General features: G+C 39.8%; 1 protein-coding gene across 4 annotated transcripts in view; it reads left to right on the top strand.

The window, feature by feature from the left end:
* Nucleotides 1–246: 246 nt before the first annotated feature.
* The window catches only part of afap1l2 (actin filament associated protein 1-like 2), a 41223-nt gene continuing 23820 nt past the window's right edge, over nt 247–17649 (top strand). Inside the window, exons 1-2 of one of the 4 annotated variants that reach the window (XM_084937686.1) lie at nt 247–554; nt 13823–13951. In XM_084937686.1, coding sequence (XP_084793812.1) covers nt 539–554; nt 13823–13951 — 145 coding nt within the window. In that variant the 5' untranslated portion in view covers nt 247–538. Of the gene's footprint in view, nt 555–7416; nt 7633–13822; nt 13952–17649 lie in introns of those variants that run through there. The other 3 variants (XM_084937687.1, XM_084937689.1, XM_084937688.1) reach the window with 3 other exon arrangements.

The raw sequence follows: 17649 nt of genomic DNA, 5'->3' as shown, positions 1-17649 counted from the left end.
GGTGTTTGCCTGAGGATTGGTTATGTTACGGCAAAAACATAATCAATTGACATGAGACAGGGTTCCTCTCTTTAGCATTAGCCTTTTATTCGACCCAAGATAGGCAACTGAAGCACAGCAGAGAAACAGATAAAATGAGCTTCTGGATACGCAGACTTCCCTTTAGTTTCCACTATAGCGCACGCATTTAAATGCCCTTAAAGACAGCTCATTTCCCCAGTTTGTCACTGAAAGTCTACGGGCGTGGGTGTTTGAGTGACACCTGGATGATGGTCTTGAAGCAGCGACGTAGTCTCTGTCTGGATGCTGCAAACTTGGAGGTGGAGGAGGTGTGGCAAAAAAGAGAGATGAGGAACAAGAGGAGAGCGCTGTTGTTCCGTCACAACTCAGCGTGTCCGGCTCAGTCAGTGTATTGTTGAAAACGGGAGGGTCGGGCTACATTCCGCATTAGTTGCAGAAGTAGTGCCATCATTGAGGAACTTGGCCGCAAAGTTTCGTTGGGATTGATTCGTTTTATGAGAGCTGAAGGGGCGAGCGAATGGAGAAGCACAAAGGTAAGAGGAGAGGTTTTGTGTCAAGAACATGAGAAAGGGCTGCTGACTTCTCGGGTGGGATTGGTGACACTGCTTTCTTGTGAACTATCTCTTTACGCATATATTTTAAAACAGTTGTAATAAAAAGTGGCACTGTGCAACACGCAGGGTAGACAAAAACTGGCTTGCGGTGAATAATTACTCGGATTTTTACATGGGCGAATCTACTGCTGTGACTTTATATACTTTCGAAATGAAAGATTAAGAAAAGCATCTTCAGATAAAAGTTGTTTCGGTTGTGCTTGTTCTGTTCTGCTGTGCTGTGCTGGAATAACACACTGTTTTCAACATGTGGATCATTTAACTGTCGGTCACCTGCCACTCATTAAGGATGTAACCAAAATAACCCGGGACACGAAGATGGCTTTTCCACGACCATTCAAAGTTGGGTTCCATAAAATTGTTTACACTGTGGCTTCTGATGAATTCCATTAGCTGCAACATCGTTCTCACAGCATTCCTCAAATTCCTGTGGTTATTTGCTCGCGAGGGGATGAGCAAGGTCGTTTTAATGCTTCCTGATTAACACAATCAGTTTAAAATAAAGTTAGGTGAATCTCACCTCGCTTGCCTAAGTGCAAAAGAAAAAAAACATCGCTGTTTGGACCTCTGCACTGCTGAGAGGAGTGACTGTCCGACTCCTGGCTGGAGTAGAAACAATGGCAACTAGTCAAAAAAGTCTTGCTCCCACATTCCCGTTTACCAGCTGACTGGTGAGCCCAGACTGCTAACTCCCACAGCCCATCAGATTACACAGTCAGTGTTTCAAGCAGCCACTTACAGAGGTGTTTTATGCTTATGTGCATTTTTCACCCACTGTGGGAGAATACCAGCCAAGGCGTTTGACTGATTTTTTTTCCTGTTCTTTTCACATATCCCTTATGTTTGTTTTTGTCTTAGCTGAACACAGATATATCTGGAAATGTTTTTATTGGGCTCAGAGGAATTTTTCTCTCTTTTGTTACCCGCCCTTCCTCCCAAGATTCTGACAGATTATTTGACAATGACAAAAACATCAATGATATAATAACACGTAATAACATGTAATAACATCCGTCGCCCTCATGTAACAAACAGTGATGTTGTCGTCTTTTAGGACCGATGATATTACAGCGATCGTCCACCAGGGGAGCCACGTTGCTCACTTCACCGCCTGCTGTGTGTGTGTCAGTGGTTTTAAAAGTAGTAAGAAGTGAGATTTGCACCACTTGCATCTGTTGCCTATCAGGTCATCCTGATAGGCAACAGATGCAAGTGGTGCATCCTGATAGGGGATAAAGGTGTTAAAAATGCCAATGATTCGATGAATTATGAGTCAGCAATGAAGAGGAGGCAGAGGCAACAGACTTGCAGTGGGGATGTAATTGATTAGAGAAGGGCAGAATTGGGAGGGTAAGAAACAGGCTGCAGAGAATGAGTCGGTGTGTTCAGGCTGAAAAAAAGGAAAAAAAGCTGGACTGTACCTCTTTTGGCAGCGCACTAGGACAATGAATTAGATACTAACAGCCACAGGCAACCATTGGAGGGGGTACAGTAAAGGGAAACCTGGGAAAATTCAGGGAGGCTGATGACAAGGAAAGGTATTATTTAGTATTCTGGAAATGTTTCGTGCTTCTGAAATCTGACTCGTGCCGGTTTTCTTCCAGAGAAGCAGCCCAGCAGCTCATGCCACTGATTCTCACACCTTGTGCCAGAGATAAGGATCGAATTAGTTCAGCCACCTGGAGCTTTGTTTGGTTTCCATGACCTCTGGGCTGTCGTGAGACATATTTGAGAATCGATTATTACAAAAGAGAACGCACACTTCTGCAGCTCAGCCAAGAGACGATTAGAGCCCTTTTTATTCAGCCATTGGCCCTGAGCTCGCTTTGCCCTGCACCTAATTAAAACCCTCATGCTGGTGTTTTAGCCCACAAAATATTAAATAATCAGAGCGGTTGAAATAGTTCTACAGTCCTCTTTTTTCACAGATTACTTACTGATACCAGATGTCTTGTTAACTGTGTCTTTATCAGCTGATAAATGGATGAAGTCCTTATACACCCTCATATTTTCATAGTATTGGCTTGACATAGAAATTATACATTCATAATATACAAGTGGAACTATAGAAATAATTAAAGTGTAATTCCACTAAATGTTCCCATAATGGGAATAGAAGCATATGTTTATTTTCATCTAAGATCCTTTCCAGTATTTATTATCTTCATTTCCTTGTCAATCAACGGCTTCCACCTAATGCCCTTGTTTATTTAGCCTTCCATGCTAATATGGATCCCAGCAATTTGTGCCTAAAGCTATATGCTACATATGCCTGGCTTCCAGTTCTTCACAGCTGCGTTTCACCCATAAAGGCGACGGCTTCTTTTCTCGCCTCAGCCATCAGTCTTCTTCTCCAGCCGTGATCTGCCTCTGTGACCAGTTCCAAAAGAATATGCAAGAAAAATGGAGGCATGCTGAAAGATGTGCTTGTGGACATTGTTGGTTTAGAAGATTATGCAGAAGACTCACAGTTTAAAACTGTATGGATCTGAGGAGTGGTGGAGCATAGTTTTCAAAAGTTTTAAAAGTTTGCAGTAAAACAAGAATGTGCTGCCATGCGAGTGAAGTAATATTTAGGTGAAATTAGTGGAGAGCCCTCTACAAGCTGGAGCAAAGGCACCCCTAAAGGCACAGGTAGCTGTAGGATTTGGACCCACAGCACAGTCATATTGGTGTTCAAACAGGTGCAATGTTTAGTCAAGAAGTCCCCCATTTACCAAATCTCATGAGAACCCATTAATATCATTTGTGGTCATTTTGCTCAATTCAACAACGAGTGCTTGTATAACACAGGAGTGACCAAATCTAATGTATTTTTAACCATAAGTATTTGTGTGCTGTGTGTGGCTGCAGTGAAAGACGCTGTGCACAAACCACTAAATGCTGAAAAGCTATTTTCACTTTTCTTAATCTGTGTATGCCAGTAATGGCACACTTTTTATTCCAGTGCCACAAACGCCAAACCTTGAAAACATCTTCAAGTTCAAAATCCCATAATTTATCAAATGAAAGGAAGGGATGGAGTTGGAAATAAATAAAATTCATTGACCTTAATTCACATATTATTTTTTGAACAGTTTTACAAATCCAAAAGGCACCGATCCCCTCCTAAATGTCTTTTTAAGCAGGTATCTCCATATTAGCATGCTCCTCAGTCTGTCAGCACAGATCATGCCAATCAATTTAAGGTGCTTTTCAGCGCAGCTTAACAATATGAAACTGTCAGTGGGTCTAGTGGGTTTGACCTGCTATCAGCTCAGCAGTAGCTTGCTTAGATGTAGACCATTAGAGCTGGCATGGGGTCTCCTGGTTCACTCGTATGTGTGTCATGGGATGAACTTGCCAACGGGGAGTGAGTGAAGTGTGGGTAATTCAGGAAGCTGGATGAGGCTATAAAAATGATGAAAAGAAAGGCGGTCTTCCTGTTCTGTGTGAGTTTGGCTCTTTTTGCCCTCTGGCTCGCACTCTCGCCCATTTTTAACACATCAAACGTGTCTTTGGTTTATGGATCCAGCTCTGGATCAACCTGTACTTTGTTTGCTTCTCACCAGGTACACTTTTGTTGGAGAAGGTACACTTGTAATCACACACTCATATGCACAGTCTCTCCACGAAGGCCTTCTTGGCAGCCTTTCTGTGGGATATTTAACTAAGCGGAGAAACTTTAATGTGGCTGGACTGAGACTGGGAATTGCCACTTCTAGTCTGTCACTTTTTTTGTATCATTGAGTCAAGAAGTTTGACACATTCTTAAAGCTTTGTCTTTTTTTCTGAATTAATCAGTTTAGCGCTACTCACTTAAAAGCCACACAAAGTGATACATACATGCATACACACATCACACCAGAGAACGGCGGTGTGAGGAAAGCGTTTGAGGGGAAGCAGTGAGGGGGTTTGAGTGAAGGATGCAGGCGCGGTGGTGGATTAAGAAGGGGACGTGGAACCTCACTGAGCCTCCTCTGCCTTATGGCCCAGGGGCTGACAGATATTTCATCTCTGTGTGTGTTTGTGAGAAAGGCCAAAGGCAAGGAGAAAGTTTGTTTTGGAGCAAGTCTTATGGTACAAAGTTAATGTAATTTCTGGCTGCCTGGAGAATGTAATTCTAGGCTGAATTTAGCCTATTTGCTAGGTATTTGTTAATTAGCTAGCTATGCTTTGGCCCATCTACTGTTGCATGCTTAGCAAAGAGAGGGAGACAGCAGTGTCTAGGCGGATTTATCTTTAGGTTTGCACTTGAAGCAACCCCTTCAATGGATCCACTGTTGATTAGAGCAGCTTAGAAGATGGTGTTTTGAATCATTAGTCTCTTTTTATATTATAATTTCTGAGCATTATTAAAATTCCGGAGTATTAAAAATGTCAAATTAAGCCAACAACTCAGACACTAAGCTTCAGCGATGAGCCAGATTTCTGCATCGTTTTTATTTTCTCCCCGAATCTCATGTATACGCAGCCTCACAGACACAAATTTGCAGCATCACATCTTTAATCCGACGAGTCGACTCTTCAGCTTTGGCGTTTATCTGCACTGTCTACTGTAACCTGCGTTGAATCCTAATCAAGACAAAATTGTGAAAGCAGAGCAAGGCCCCTTCCTAAAATCAACAAAGATTTACTTGGGCTTTTAGAGGCCATTAGCATGCTTCAGCAGTGAAAAACTGCCTGATTTCTCCAAGGGCTCAGATGTAAGCCTCAATATAAATGAGATGGCACAGATCTAAAGAAAGACCGCCAAAAAAAAAGAAAAGAAAAGAGTGTAGAGAAAGTTGAAGCGTGGTTCGAATAAAGGCAAGATTCAATAGTTGGGGCAGAGGGAAGATGAAAGAGGAGACACTTGAAAAAGAAAGTGGAATGACTCTTGATAAGTGGCTTCTTTATAACTTCTTGCATCCTTATAGTTTAACACCTCAATGGGAGGGTCAGCATGGAGAGTTTGCCCTTGTGAGCTTTGTGCTAATTCTTCTTCAGCTCAGAGTCTTATGTTGTCATTCGCCCATGCCGTGCCCACTCTCTTTTACCTTCTTAATTATATGACACTGTTTCTTTGCAGGTTGTTCCTCCTTCCTTGTTCATGCTGTTATTTTTATCCTCCAAAACGAAAGGAAAAAAATACCAAAACAAATAGTTCTCCATTGTGAGCAGTCATGACTTCAGGTTTTTGTTTCTATCAAAGACTTGGGAGCTGATTTCACTGATCTGTTCCTGTTTTTTTAGAGAGAGGTGTGTGTGTGTGTGTGTGTGTGTGTGTAGTGCAACAACATGCTGCAGTGTTCAAATCAATCGACTATTTGGGCTCTTGGCTATAATAAGACTGCTGAACGCTCTTAAGCCTTACTTGTATCAATTCCTCTGCAAAACTCTTTCTCAACCTCTATCACCTTATCAGAAAGTGAGACTGCTGCAGATTATTTTTGGAGCACTTTAAATTGAGCCATGTTTTATATTTTGCATTGCTGAAGAAAACTGTCTCATAGAAATTATGATGATGAACAGCCAAACAGAGACTTTTTGAACAAAATCCAGTTGCTTCCAAATTATTTTAATTTACATATGTGACAAGTAGTAAAATGTGTTGAGCCTGACGACCAAAACATGTCGCTACAAGACCAGCTTGTAGTAACAAGGCTCGGTATGAATAGGCTTGTTTTTTTTGTATTTTTCTTTCATCTCATTCAGTACTTTGAAACAAGTCCTTGGACCTGAAAGTGCTACTGTAGTCAGTCCTTCTGGGTAGTTAGCTTTGCATTACACAGAATTAAAACCCACAACTACTGGTCTCCATGGCCTCGCCGTGCAATGAGCAGTGACGGAAGTGACTAGGATGTGAAAAAACAAAAAAAACCCACATCTCAGTGGTTTTTGAACACTGCTACATGCTAACGTAGGAACTTGTAATCACTGGTGATCTTCGCTATTCCTTTGTGTGTTCTTATTATGTTGTGGCTATATGTAGGTGCAAAGACTTTTTGTGTTCTTTCGGCGTCCTGTTTTTAGATATGTGGTCCAGATAAAACACTGATAACAATATTTGCTCTCAGAGGTGAGCTTTCTTCTTTGTACATTGTCTTTATGCTGAAATTCAAAGGCATTTTGGCATAATGGTACGCTGCATAGACCTGTGATGGCTTGCTTTTAACCTGGGAATACTTAACGCATCTATTTCATGGGACAAGGTGACAGCTAAGAGTAAATAAAAGGTTGTAAGTTCCAAAAATGCATTTATTTATCATGTGCTAGTCCATTAGGCATCTCAGGGAGGGCTAGTAAGGCTGTAAGATATCACCAGTCATATTTTTGTGTGCCTCAGGTTGGCACTGATTTGTTAATACAACTTTTCATTTCTCTCTTTGTCCTTCAGTGTTGCTATCAGACATTTACGGCCCCCTTTTTTTTCTGAATTCATCAAGTCGACTCCTTTTTTCTCTTCTGTGGTTTCTATGGAAATAACACCAAAACACAGCTTGGATTAATCCAGCCATGTCGGTCGCAGTCTCTGTCCAACAGCTGAACCCAGCATGTTTCACATAGAAAAAAAACCTGCACCTGCCAATTTGGATGAAACACCAATCAAATTGTTGTTTGATCCTTTATTCATCAGTGAATTATCTGCCACTCTCACCAAAGAAAGAGCAGTCTGGAACAAATCAATCACACGCAGCTCTTTGGTTTTTTGGGTTTTTTTTTCCAGTTGTGCACATTTTTCGCCTGATACAAATCAGCTCCGCTTCAGTCGTTTTTTCGTGTTTACTGGAGCAGAAGCACTTTTAAGTGTGTGACAGGGCGAAAAGCACATTACAGTCCAAACATTTTTACTGTGACTTTGGCCACTGGTTCCAATTCTCCTTCTTGCTACCACTTCCCTTTTGGGAGTCGTAGCTCTGTAAGTGTCAGTCACAAGGCTAATCAGATCATAGAGCCGGTGTTTGGTGTCATTTCATGCAAATTAGTTTTTACTAGATTTTTTCCAAAATAGAGCGATCCTCTAAAATGGATTTATGTAAGTTTATAAGCTCTTTTTCATATCTGTAATATTTAATGTCATATATTCATGTTTGTCATGGCTTCAACTTCTTTGCTGTTTGTGTTTACCAATTCATAGAGATCAAGTCTTGATTGGTTGATTGATCGTTCATTCCAGTAACAAGCAAGAAATCACTGTTTGGCTTACTGAACTTGTTGAACATGGATTTATTTTATTTTTAATCAGTTTTAGATTGTGACATGTCATTAGTAGAGTGCTTAGTGTGAGTGTGAGTCATAAAATATGTCGGGAGAAACGGTCACACCTGCTGTGGTGAGACTCTTCTTCCTGCTAAATACGTTGTGATCTTAAAAACAAATCAGATAAACAAGATACACCTCTGGATTTCAAATCTAATGGTGTGGTAAATGGATGAGTAAACGCTGGGTGAGATAGACTCATGTGGAAAAAAGAAAGCACACCCTCTTTCACTTCTAAGGTTTTATGCATCAGAACATTCTGTAGTCTAGTAAATACAAACTCAAATGAAAAACAACACATGACATATTACACTGTTGAACTTGAGCCCTTTTCTGTGTGATGCTATCAGTCTCTCGCATCTTGAGGAGGAATGTGCCTCACTCTTCTTTCCAGCATTGCTTCAGTTCATTAAAGTTTGTGCGTATTTGTTGGTGCACACCTCGCTTATGCTCCTGCCACATTTTAACTGGGCCAGGGTAGCCTTTAGCGGGCCATTGCACTTCCATGTTGCATTATGTCATTCGAGCCCAGTCGTAGCTGTTGGATAGATGGCCTCACATTTGACTCTAGAATACTTTGGTATACAGAGGAGTTCATTGTTAACTCAGTGAATGCAAGGTGGATGCAAAGGTAGGTCCTGTGGGTGCAAAACAAGCTCATCGCACCTCCACCACAGTGTTCGTCAGTTGTATGAGGTGTCTGTGCTGAAATGCTTGGTCTGTTGCAACTGTGCAAATATAAACCGTGCTTGTTCAGCTTAGACTGAAGAAGTCACTGGGATGAGCGATGAAACGTTTCTCCCACTGAACACGCTACATCCAGATAAACAGAAACAACGTTCTGGTGTCTACTTGTTCAGTCTTCTTCTAATGCACTGTTATGAACTTTATCCTGCTGACTGAGAGTAAATTTGGGTTTTTTTCTAGTTTCTTTGAACATATCTTGGTCTGACCTTGGACTGAGTTTGCTGGGATGTCCAGTCCTGCGGATGGTAGATGGACTGGTTTTTATGTAGTGCTTTTCGTCTCTACCTGAGCACTCAAAGTTACACAACACTTATATACAAAGTTATCCATTCACAGCAATTCATAAAAGATCTTTTTTTTCTATGCTTAAGTGCATTCTGTCTAACATTCAGACAGATTCACACTCCAAAGGAAGCATTGGAGAGCAACTTTGGATTAACATCTTGCCCAAGGATACTTTGGCATGCAGCATGGAGCAAACAGCTCCAACCACCAACCTTCCGATAACCTGCTCTGCCTGTGCTTATATAGCAAACTTCAATTAATCAAATGATCAATTACTCAAGTGCATTTAGCACTCTAGCAGGCTGCTACTGACCCTACTGCTGTGCCTTCCTGTTGATGCAGCAAAGGTGCAGTTATTTTTCACACATGGTGTAGTTTGTTTGTTTTTTCACAACCGTACTTGAGTTAAACAGGTGCATAAATGAACAGATATAAGGAAAGATCTTCACAGTCAGAATCTGTTATATAAAAGTCCAATAGCACATTTTAGACTCGAGAAAAGCAAAGCAAGCACATCTGCAACTATTTTCAACATCTGCACCACATCCCAAAAATATGACTGTGATTCAGAGACTAAAGGAAGTGTCCCAAACAGACCTTTACCAGCAGCTCCAAGCTGAACAAGCAGGAATACCCGGGTTGCACTGAAACGGCCGCGGTTGCATCATCAATCTGAAGCAAAAATGATAATTTCGCATTTCGACTTGTTTATGTTTTCTTTAACTCTCCGCCACTGTTGATATTATTCACCGCTGATCAAAGTCATCATAAACATGCTTGGAAGCAGCACAAATATTGCATCAGTGGAGCCCAGGATATTTCCTGGAGCATAAATTGGTATGCTAAGAGTTGTTTTAAAAGTAGGGCAGATGGGAGGGAGATGATGTACAGATGAAAAGAAACTTTTAAACGGGGCGAGTTTGATTTGGATACGAGAAAAAGAGAGGAGAAAACACACATTTGAAAAAAGAAAAGAAAGAGATGGCAAAAGAATGTTTGAACACATGTGACTGTTCAACATTCAAGCAAAATGCCAACCTCTCCTTTGGATCGGAGTCTTGTTTGAAGCACTCATTACTCTTGCAGATCATACTCATGAGACCACACTTGAAGGCAAGGCCAATTAGATTCTTGTCAAATTACATTAGCGCAGCATATTTTCTAAGCCTAATCCTCTAAGTGTATGTGAAAAATGCATCAACAACTCGATTTAGCCTCAAAGCAGCTAAAATGAGATTCCACGTGTGCTTTGTTAATTTAAGAAAATTAAATGCGGTCTGTCAGAGTTGATGCAGGACCTCAAGCTTCCTCAATCTGCCAGACTTCTGAAATAAAAAGTCCTAAGCTTGTGCTTTTTTCTATTTCTAACAAGCTAAACTAACATTTTAGGTAGTTTTTGCAGAGCAGAGACACTATACTGTCTCAATGTTTTGTTTGTTTATCTTTAGTTAAACTTAGTGAAACCTGCCTAACCAGAAGACGAAAGGTTAAGACCAGTTCACAGTGGCTGTCTAAAAGAAAAAAAAACATAGGCATAACTGCACATACAGCAAAACAATTCATAATTTTGGATGGCTCTTTAAAAAAGGAAGATATTTTTTGTTAATATTTGCTTTAAAATAAAAAAATAAACCTTCTTTATTGACAGTCAGGATAATGTAAAAAGCTTTAGCCAATGATTGCAGGAAACCTTTTATGAAACTTTACCGTCACTGCAAATAGATAATTATTTGCCTGACAATGCACAAGAGTGCTTATCAAACACAGTAAAGTGTTTGATAAGCGTAGTGTGGGAGAAGTCAGACAAAAAATGGTCATGTACTGTGTTCATAACACAAATCTGGAAGTCCAAAATCAGGCAGGGGGAAGAGAAAATCCAAGATCACATCGCGTAGGTGTTTGGAAAGTTTTAATTCAAGCAAAGCAAGTTCATTCTTATGTACCCTGTTTACTCTGTTTTAACTGCAGCAGTTACAAATCACTGTAGTAGTAGTATTCCTCTCTGATTCAGATTCCTTTTGGCTATTCTGCAGAAGTGAATTGTTTATACTGTGGAGGCTGCAGACCCTAACTGGATGTTTAGTGGGCGTCTGGCCAACCCAAAACCCACAGAGACAGGCTGCTGCAGACCTCCCTGTCCTGTCAGCTGACTTTGTTTCCCAGGGTCCCCAATCCAAAAGGCCATCTGAGTCAATCTCTGCAAACACACAAGAAGAAGGAGCAGGAAAAATGTTTAGATTCATATTCACCAGGCATACATCAGTAGCTAAACACTGAGAATTGTAATGACTGTGGTTTAAATCATTTCTCTAATGCTTTGAGACAAAGAGCAGTGTATGTGTGTGTCTATATGTGTCCAATACAGTGATGTTTTCCGTGGTGCCTCTCAGCAGAAGTTGACTCAGCTTGAGTTAGAGTCATCAAAAAACAACCTAGCGTGCTGTAGCTTTTGGAAAGCTTCTTGCCGTTTCCGAAAGGCAAAACTTACCCGGGCCTGATACCTTACGCTGCAAAATGTCCCCCCCTTTTTCAAAAGTTTAGCCATGTGTGGGAGAGTAGCAAACAGAGCAGAAGGAATGATTGCACTCAATAGATTGCTGACACATACCACTAAGTAATCAGTTTGAGCCGGAAGGAGCCATTAAAAAATGAGAGCTGACAGTTTTAATAGAGAATAAACAACAAAAAAGGCAACTTACTGTCATTTTATGTGGGGCAGAGTTGAGGTTTTAAGCAGGGTCAGATGATTTTGACACAATATTGGTGGTTTTGTTTTCGTTTTTTTCTTACCAGTTTTTCATTTACAGCAGTGTGTATCTGTTAATGTACGGGCCAGTCTTAATGAAAGCAAATCTATTTCAGTTGGAATGATGTTTCTCACCTGCAACACACACACATATATATATATACATATACTGTATTTTAACACATGATCCTTGTTGAACGGTATTAGATGTGAGTGAAATTGTATGTTAAATGATGAATGTAAGGTCATCTTCAAGTGTAAAATTAATACCAAGGAAAGTCACAGTGGTCCTGTGTGGGATTAGAACTGTTTTTCTGCCACTTCCTGCCTCCTGAGGCACATTTTGTTTCCCTTTCAGTTTGGAGAAGTACTGTTTATGTCCATGAACAGGAAAGAATAGATTCAGTTTCATGACAATTTTAAAGTCTGCCCTTGGGTACCAGGCAGGAGTGCCAACTTGAAAACTCAGTTTCCATTTTTAGTCTAACATTATGTCCACTCGAACGGATTCCTGAGGAAGAAGATTTGATTTTCCCTAACCAGTCACAATATCCATGTATCAACTTGAATCTTATCTCATTTTAAGAGTGGGGCAGTGCAAAGTCAAAACAGCTCAGTGTGTTCGTCCATTATTATTTAGTACCCATGCCTCAGGAGTGCTTAATGTAGAGGTGGGCGGATCGATCCAAATATCAATGGTATTGATACCAATTGGTATCAGACTGATTCTAGCACAATAGGATCTATACTTTGGAAATTCAAACATATACCCCAATCATGCAACGTTAAAATTTTTTAAAACTTTTTGTGTTGACTGTCACGTCTTTCATTTATAGCCTATAGCACGTTTAAAAAACAGAGCTGACCCAAAGTTAGAGACAAGCATATTTACACTCATGGTCTAAAAAAAATGTTGCAAAGTACATGAAAAAGTGAAAGATGTGTTATGTTGTGTTAACTTTTTTTGGAAAGTAAAAATCACAGTAATTTAGTGGTCATTAAAATTCGTTCAGAATAGGTTTACATTTTTATATTTTACATTTATAGGTATAATATAATATCTGTATTGGCAATGTACTGACATGCTGCCAGCTTGATACCAAGTAAATAAGTATCACACAACTCTAATGTTAGTCCACATCTTCAAAGCAACTTAAAAGTAGTGTTAATCCCGCCTCTGGCACTCATTGGCTAATCATCATTTTTCATCAGCCATTGGGCCAACAGTCAGCTCAGTGGAGCGGATGAATTTGATGGTCAAACATCAGAATATGCTCCGACTTAATAAAGCTATATGTGCTTGCAATTCATGTAAAATGGATTAATTAATCATTTTCTAGAAAATTAACAGAAAGTATGCAGTTCTTCAAAAAAAAAAAAAATGTCAGCAATAATTACGCATCGCTATCCCCCAACCACCACTACCTGCCCCACCTTCTCTTTAAAAAAAAAGGTCTTTCTTCTTTATTTCCTCCCCCGTCTCTTCTCTTGAAGTGCTCACACACTGAGGCCCACTGTAGCAAGGGGCCTATTCATGAGGCCAAGAGACAGTGAAGGAAAACACAAAGAGCTCCCCACACAGCAGAGAGGACTCTGAGCTCAGCGCTGACCCCTGAAGGATGTGTGTGGGCTGCACCCAGACACACTGGCCCCGCCGACACCAGCCTAGGCTCCTCCCTACTCTGAGCTTGACCTTTAGCTAAACTCCCAAAACAACCTCAAACGGACTTGCAACTGTCAATAACAGCTCGATGAGAGGAATGAGAATAAGAAATGAAGTCTGAGTGGTTATCAGCTGTTGCCAGTGAAAAACCTCAGAGGAGTCTCTCCCATGCAAAATGCTGGCAACCAGCAAACAACTTGAGGAACAAAAGGAAGTCAGTGGGAAAGGAATAGCTGCTAAACTAAGAACTGAAATCAGTGTTAAAAGACAAATCCCTAAGTTGAACAAGTTCTCTGCCATAAATTAAAGCATAATATTCTGATAATGGCTGTCTGGAAAGATTACAGGCTTTGTTTTCCCTCATGACTCTTGCTTTTCTTGATGATGGGAACTTTGACAGTCCTGGTCTTAAGCTATTGTCTTAATGCTTCTAAATATTTTCTTGCCAAGAAAAGTGTAATAAAATTTAAAGGAATTTTTATACCCCTGTAAATCTGAGCCCCTCTTGTCTGTCTGTGCTTCCAGTGCTGGACCAGCTCCTGATGGAGCTCCACCGCTTCTTGGTCATCTTGGACAAGGAGACGCTGAGTGGGAACGCCACCGTCCAGAAGGGTTTGCTGTCTGATCTCCTCCAGTCCTACAGGGCTTCGACTGGTAAGAGCACTTTTTCAGAAACAGTGGACCATTATTCACCCGTCTTTTCAAAGTACAGTTGATATACACTCAACAGCGACTTCATTAGGTACACAATTTCTACTTGTTAATGGCAATATCTAATCAGCCAATCACACGGCTGTAGCTCAGTGCATTCAGGCTTGTAGACATGGTCAAGGCAACCAGCTACAGTTTTTTTTAAAAACTGTCCTACTTGCTTAGAGTTTAACTTATATGTGCCAGACAAGTCAGAAAACTGTGAGTGGTAATAATAAAATAACATCTGTCTATATTCTAACATGTTGGCCCAAACAACTTCAAACTTAAAGCAGATGAAGACAGAAATACAAATCTGAAACCGCATGACCAAATTCTCACTTCATATTTATTCAGGAACTAATTTTCATGGATATTTTATGGGGAAAGTTTAAACCAGTTTGATATGTTTGATTAAAAAATAACAAATCAAGAAGTGAAAGCGTGCAAACAAGTCATAGACATACAGTTACTTAACTACAATATAATAACTTCCTTAGGAAAATTTCATGAGAGGAAGAGAAAATTATTCTGCCCGGTATGTAATTAAGAGGTTAGATATACTGTGAAGTCTAAATAACCGCAGAATTAGCTGACTCACAGTAGAATTACTGCAAACATGTTACATGTAACATTTGAAGTGAGAAATGACCTAAACAAGTCTAACAGTGGTTACATTTAGTCATGTTTAACACTACCACGAGCAACTGTAGATGTGCAGTGTTGGTAAAAATAAAGTTCTAAAATTAGGTCAAACTCTAGATGAACTAAAATCATCATATATATCACACTGTGTCATTATCTTTAACAAAAATAAGCCAAAACACATTAAAACAGCTAAGCACAGCCTAACTGCTTTGATAGGAATTAAGTAGCAGCAAGGTGTTGTTAATCAAACACACTTTAATTAACTGATTATCTGCAAGTGTGAGCACTTTTATCAAGTTTTGGCATTTTAGTGGTCGGACCCCAAGCTAATAAAATTCTACAAAAAACCCAAGAAACTCTACAGACCTCAGTTAGCATGGTTAATGTTAAAGTTTGTGACAGTACAAATAGAAAAAGACTGTACAAGTATGGCTTCTTTGGAAGAGTTGCCAAGAGAAAGCCTCTTCTCTCTAAAAAGAGCATGGCTTCGGTTTGCAAAGTTGCATCTGAACAAACCACAAGACTTCTGAAACAATGTCCTTTAGACAGACAAGACCAAAGTGAATATGTTTGGCCATTGTGCACAGCACCACGGTTGGAAAAATCAAACCCAGCATATCAGCACAAACACCTAGTGTCAAGGTCATCATTACCAAGTGTCAAGCACGGTGGTGGACGTTAATGATTCAGGTTGGTTTTCCAGCTATAGGACCTGTGAACCTTGCATCACTGGGTCAACCGTGAGCTCCAAAGTATTCTAGAGTCCAATGCGAGGCCATCTGTACGACCAGCTTGCCTGAAATTGGATCATGCAATAGAAAAATTATTCCAAGGACAAGAGTAAATCTACAACAGAATGACTGAAAAAGAAAAGAATCAAAGTGTTGCAATGATGCAGTCAAAGTAAGAGAGCTGTGCATAAATGAATGCCTAGAAACCTCAATGAAGTGAACCAGTGTTTTAAAGAAGAGTAGTTCAAAATTCCTCTTTAATGATGTGAAAGACTGATAAGCACGTCATTATTGGTGGTTCTACAACATATTAAATCATGGGATGTGCTTAGTTTTTCACACACTGCTTCAGCAATTTGGTTTAGTTTTTCTTATAGTAAATAAATAATGACACACTATGATGTGTCATGTTTTATTATTCATCTGAGCTTATTTTAAGACCTGATGTTAGGGTCTAGATTTTATGTTAAAACTTGATAGAGGGTGTATGTTCTTTGTACCATAAGTGTGTGAAAGGAAATAATTAAAAAGTATGAAAGGTTCACTTTAAAGTTGCTGTGGAAGTGTTTCTAGTTAGCCTATTAGTATGCATAAATCCACTTACAACAATGTTGCAGTGGTTTGTTTTGTTTTTTGGTGCATTATTAGGTTTTTAATTATTTTTTTTTAAAAAAGGTTAATTTCAGTAGAATAATTTGTCACAAACCTTTAAACTGTTCTCTTGATTTTTGCATCTGAAACTGTAACACTGGTTGAAGGTTAACCACAAATGTTTGAATTCATTCAAAAGCTGCATGGACCGGCTGGCAGTTAATCTGCCATCCAACAAAGTATCTTATGTAACATGTGGTCATTCCCTGCATTTCCCACACTTAAGTGAAACTGGCCTAGGAGAAGTTATTAAACCACCTACTCTGGTTTTATTTTGTTATTTTGAGCTCTTACTAACCTTTCATAATCATATCCCTGCAAGCTTTGCAAAAACATCACTTTATCACAATTTTGGTAGCTAAAGCCACATTGTGCCTGCAGGATTGCTCTTTTTTTTTTTTTTTTACTACATTCCTCCCTCTGTTGCAAAATTATTTGCTTCATGCAATTTTTTACAATTTTCAGTTTATAATCAAGCTAAAAAAAAAAACCTGGAGTCTTGTACAGCTTGTTAACTTTTTAAACAGCTTCAGATGAGTTTATTTTTCTTGCAACTGCTGGTGGGCTGATGTGATTTATGGTGCTCTATGCTAGCTACTTAATCTTTGAAGCAACTAATTAATGACATGCTACCGCTACCTCAAAAATAGTTTGACACAAATATGATAATGACTTTTTGTTTGGTTGTTTGTTTGGTTTTTGTAATGACCCGATTCTTTGCCATTTTTGTCATTTGCTGTCACCTTCTCACTTCTGGATTTTAAAAGTCAACTCTCTTTCGCCCTGTTTTTCTCAGAGAGCTCTCACACTGTTCACTAACACACACCAGCAGTCAAGCTTTTCCATGTTCAGGTCTTGGACTCGTCTCTCCGTACTTCCTCTTCTGGCTCCAAGCTGTATCATTTTTCCGAAGCTGCATTTATCCTCTGGGGATGCTCACTTCCTCTGAGCAGCAATTTATAAATAGCATTTCAACTTTGTTCCCCGAAAATCTGTTTTCACTGTACAGGCAAAACATCATTTTATGCTGCTGCTGTTTGGTTTCACCTCATGATATCTATTTCAAAGGAGAAGCCCTTCTCCGCAGTATCACCCAAGGTTAGAGTTTTGTTTGATTTCCTCTAATCTAAGTCAGCTAAAATATTTAATTCCAGTGAAAAACTGTGCTGCAGCTCCGGAACAAATTCCCATAACAGGTTACAGTAACCAACTGGAGCCTTCGTAGCCACAACCTCTGTGTTTATTGTTCAAGAAAAGGCCTTCGTTCAGACTGTTTATGTGGCAATGTTATGGCGATGTCCTCACCAGCTTGTAATTACTCCACCATGTTGAGAGTGACATGACTCCAGCTGTAGTCCTTTCCTCGCTGACTCTAGCATTGATGTATGTCAGAAGGTTTCATCATCTCCACTTTTTGCCTGAAGAGTTGAGTGCAAGTGAAGTCAAGTTCATCCTTTAGTTCCTTAGTCTGGTTATGATCAGCTCCTCTAACCATGCAAAAGAAACAGAAACTGGATCACTTTTAGAGTCAAATGTAAAGTTTTTGTGAATGCATGATTGTTATGAACATGTGGATTAAGTTCAGGAGTTGCCTTGTATATTAAAAAGCAATGTAAAACTTCCACTACAGAC

The sequence above is a fragment of the Perissodus microlepis genome, chromosome 8 (assembly GCF_051167445.1).
Source record: "Perissodus microlepis isolate ML-2025 ecotype Zambia chromosome 8, ASM5116744v1, whole genome shotgun sequence".
Taxonomy (NCBI): domain Eukaryota; kingdom Metazoa; phylum Chordata; class Actinopteri; order Cichliformes; family Cichlidae; genus Perissodus; species Perissodus microlepis.
This window is presented reverse-complemented; position numbering and strand designations above follow the sequence as displayed.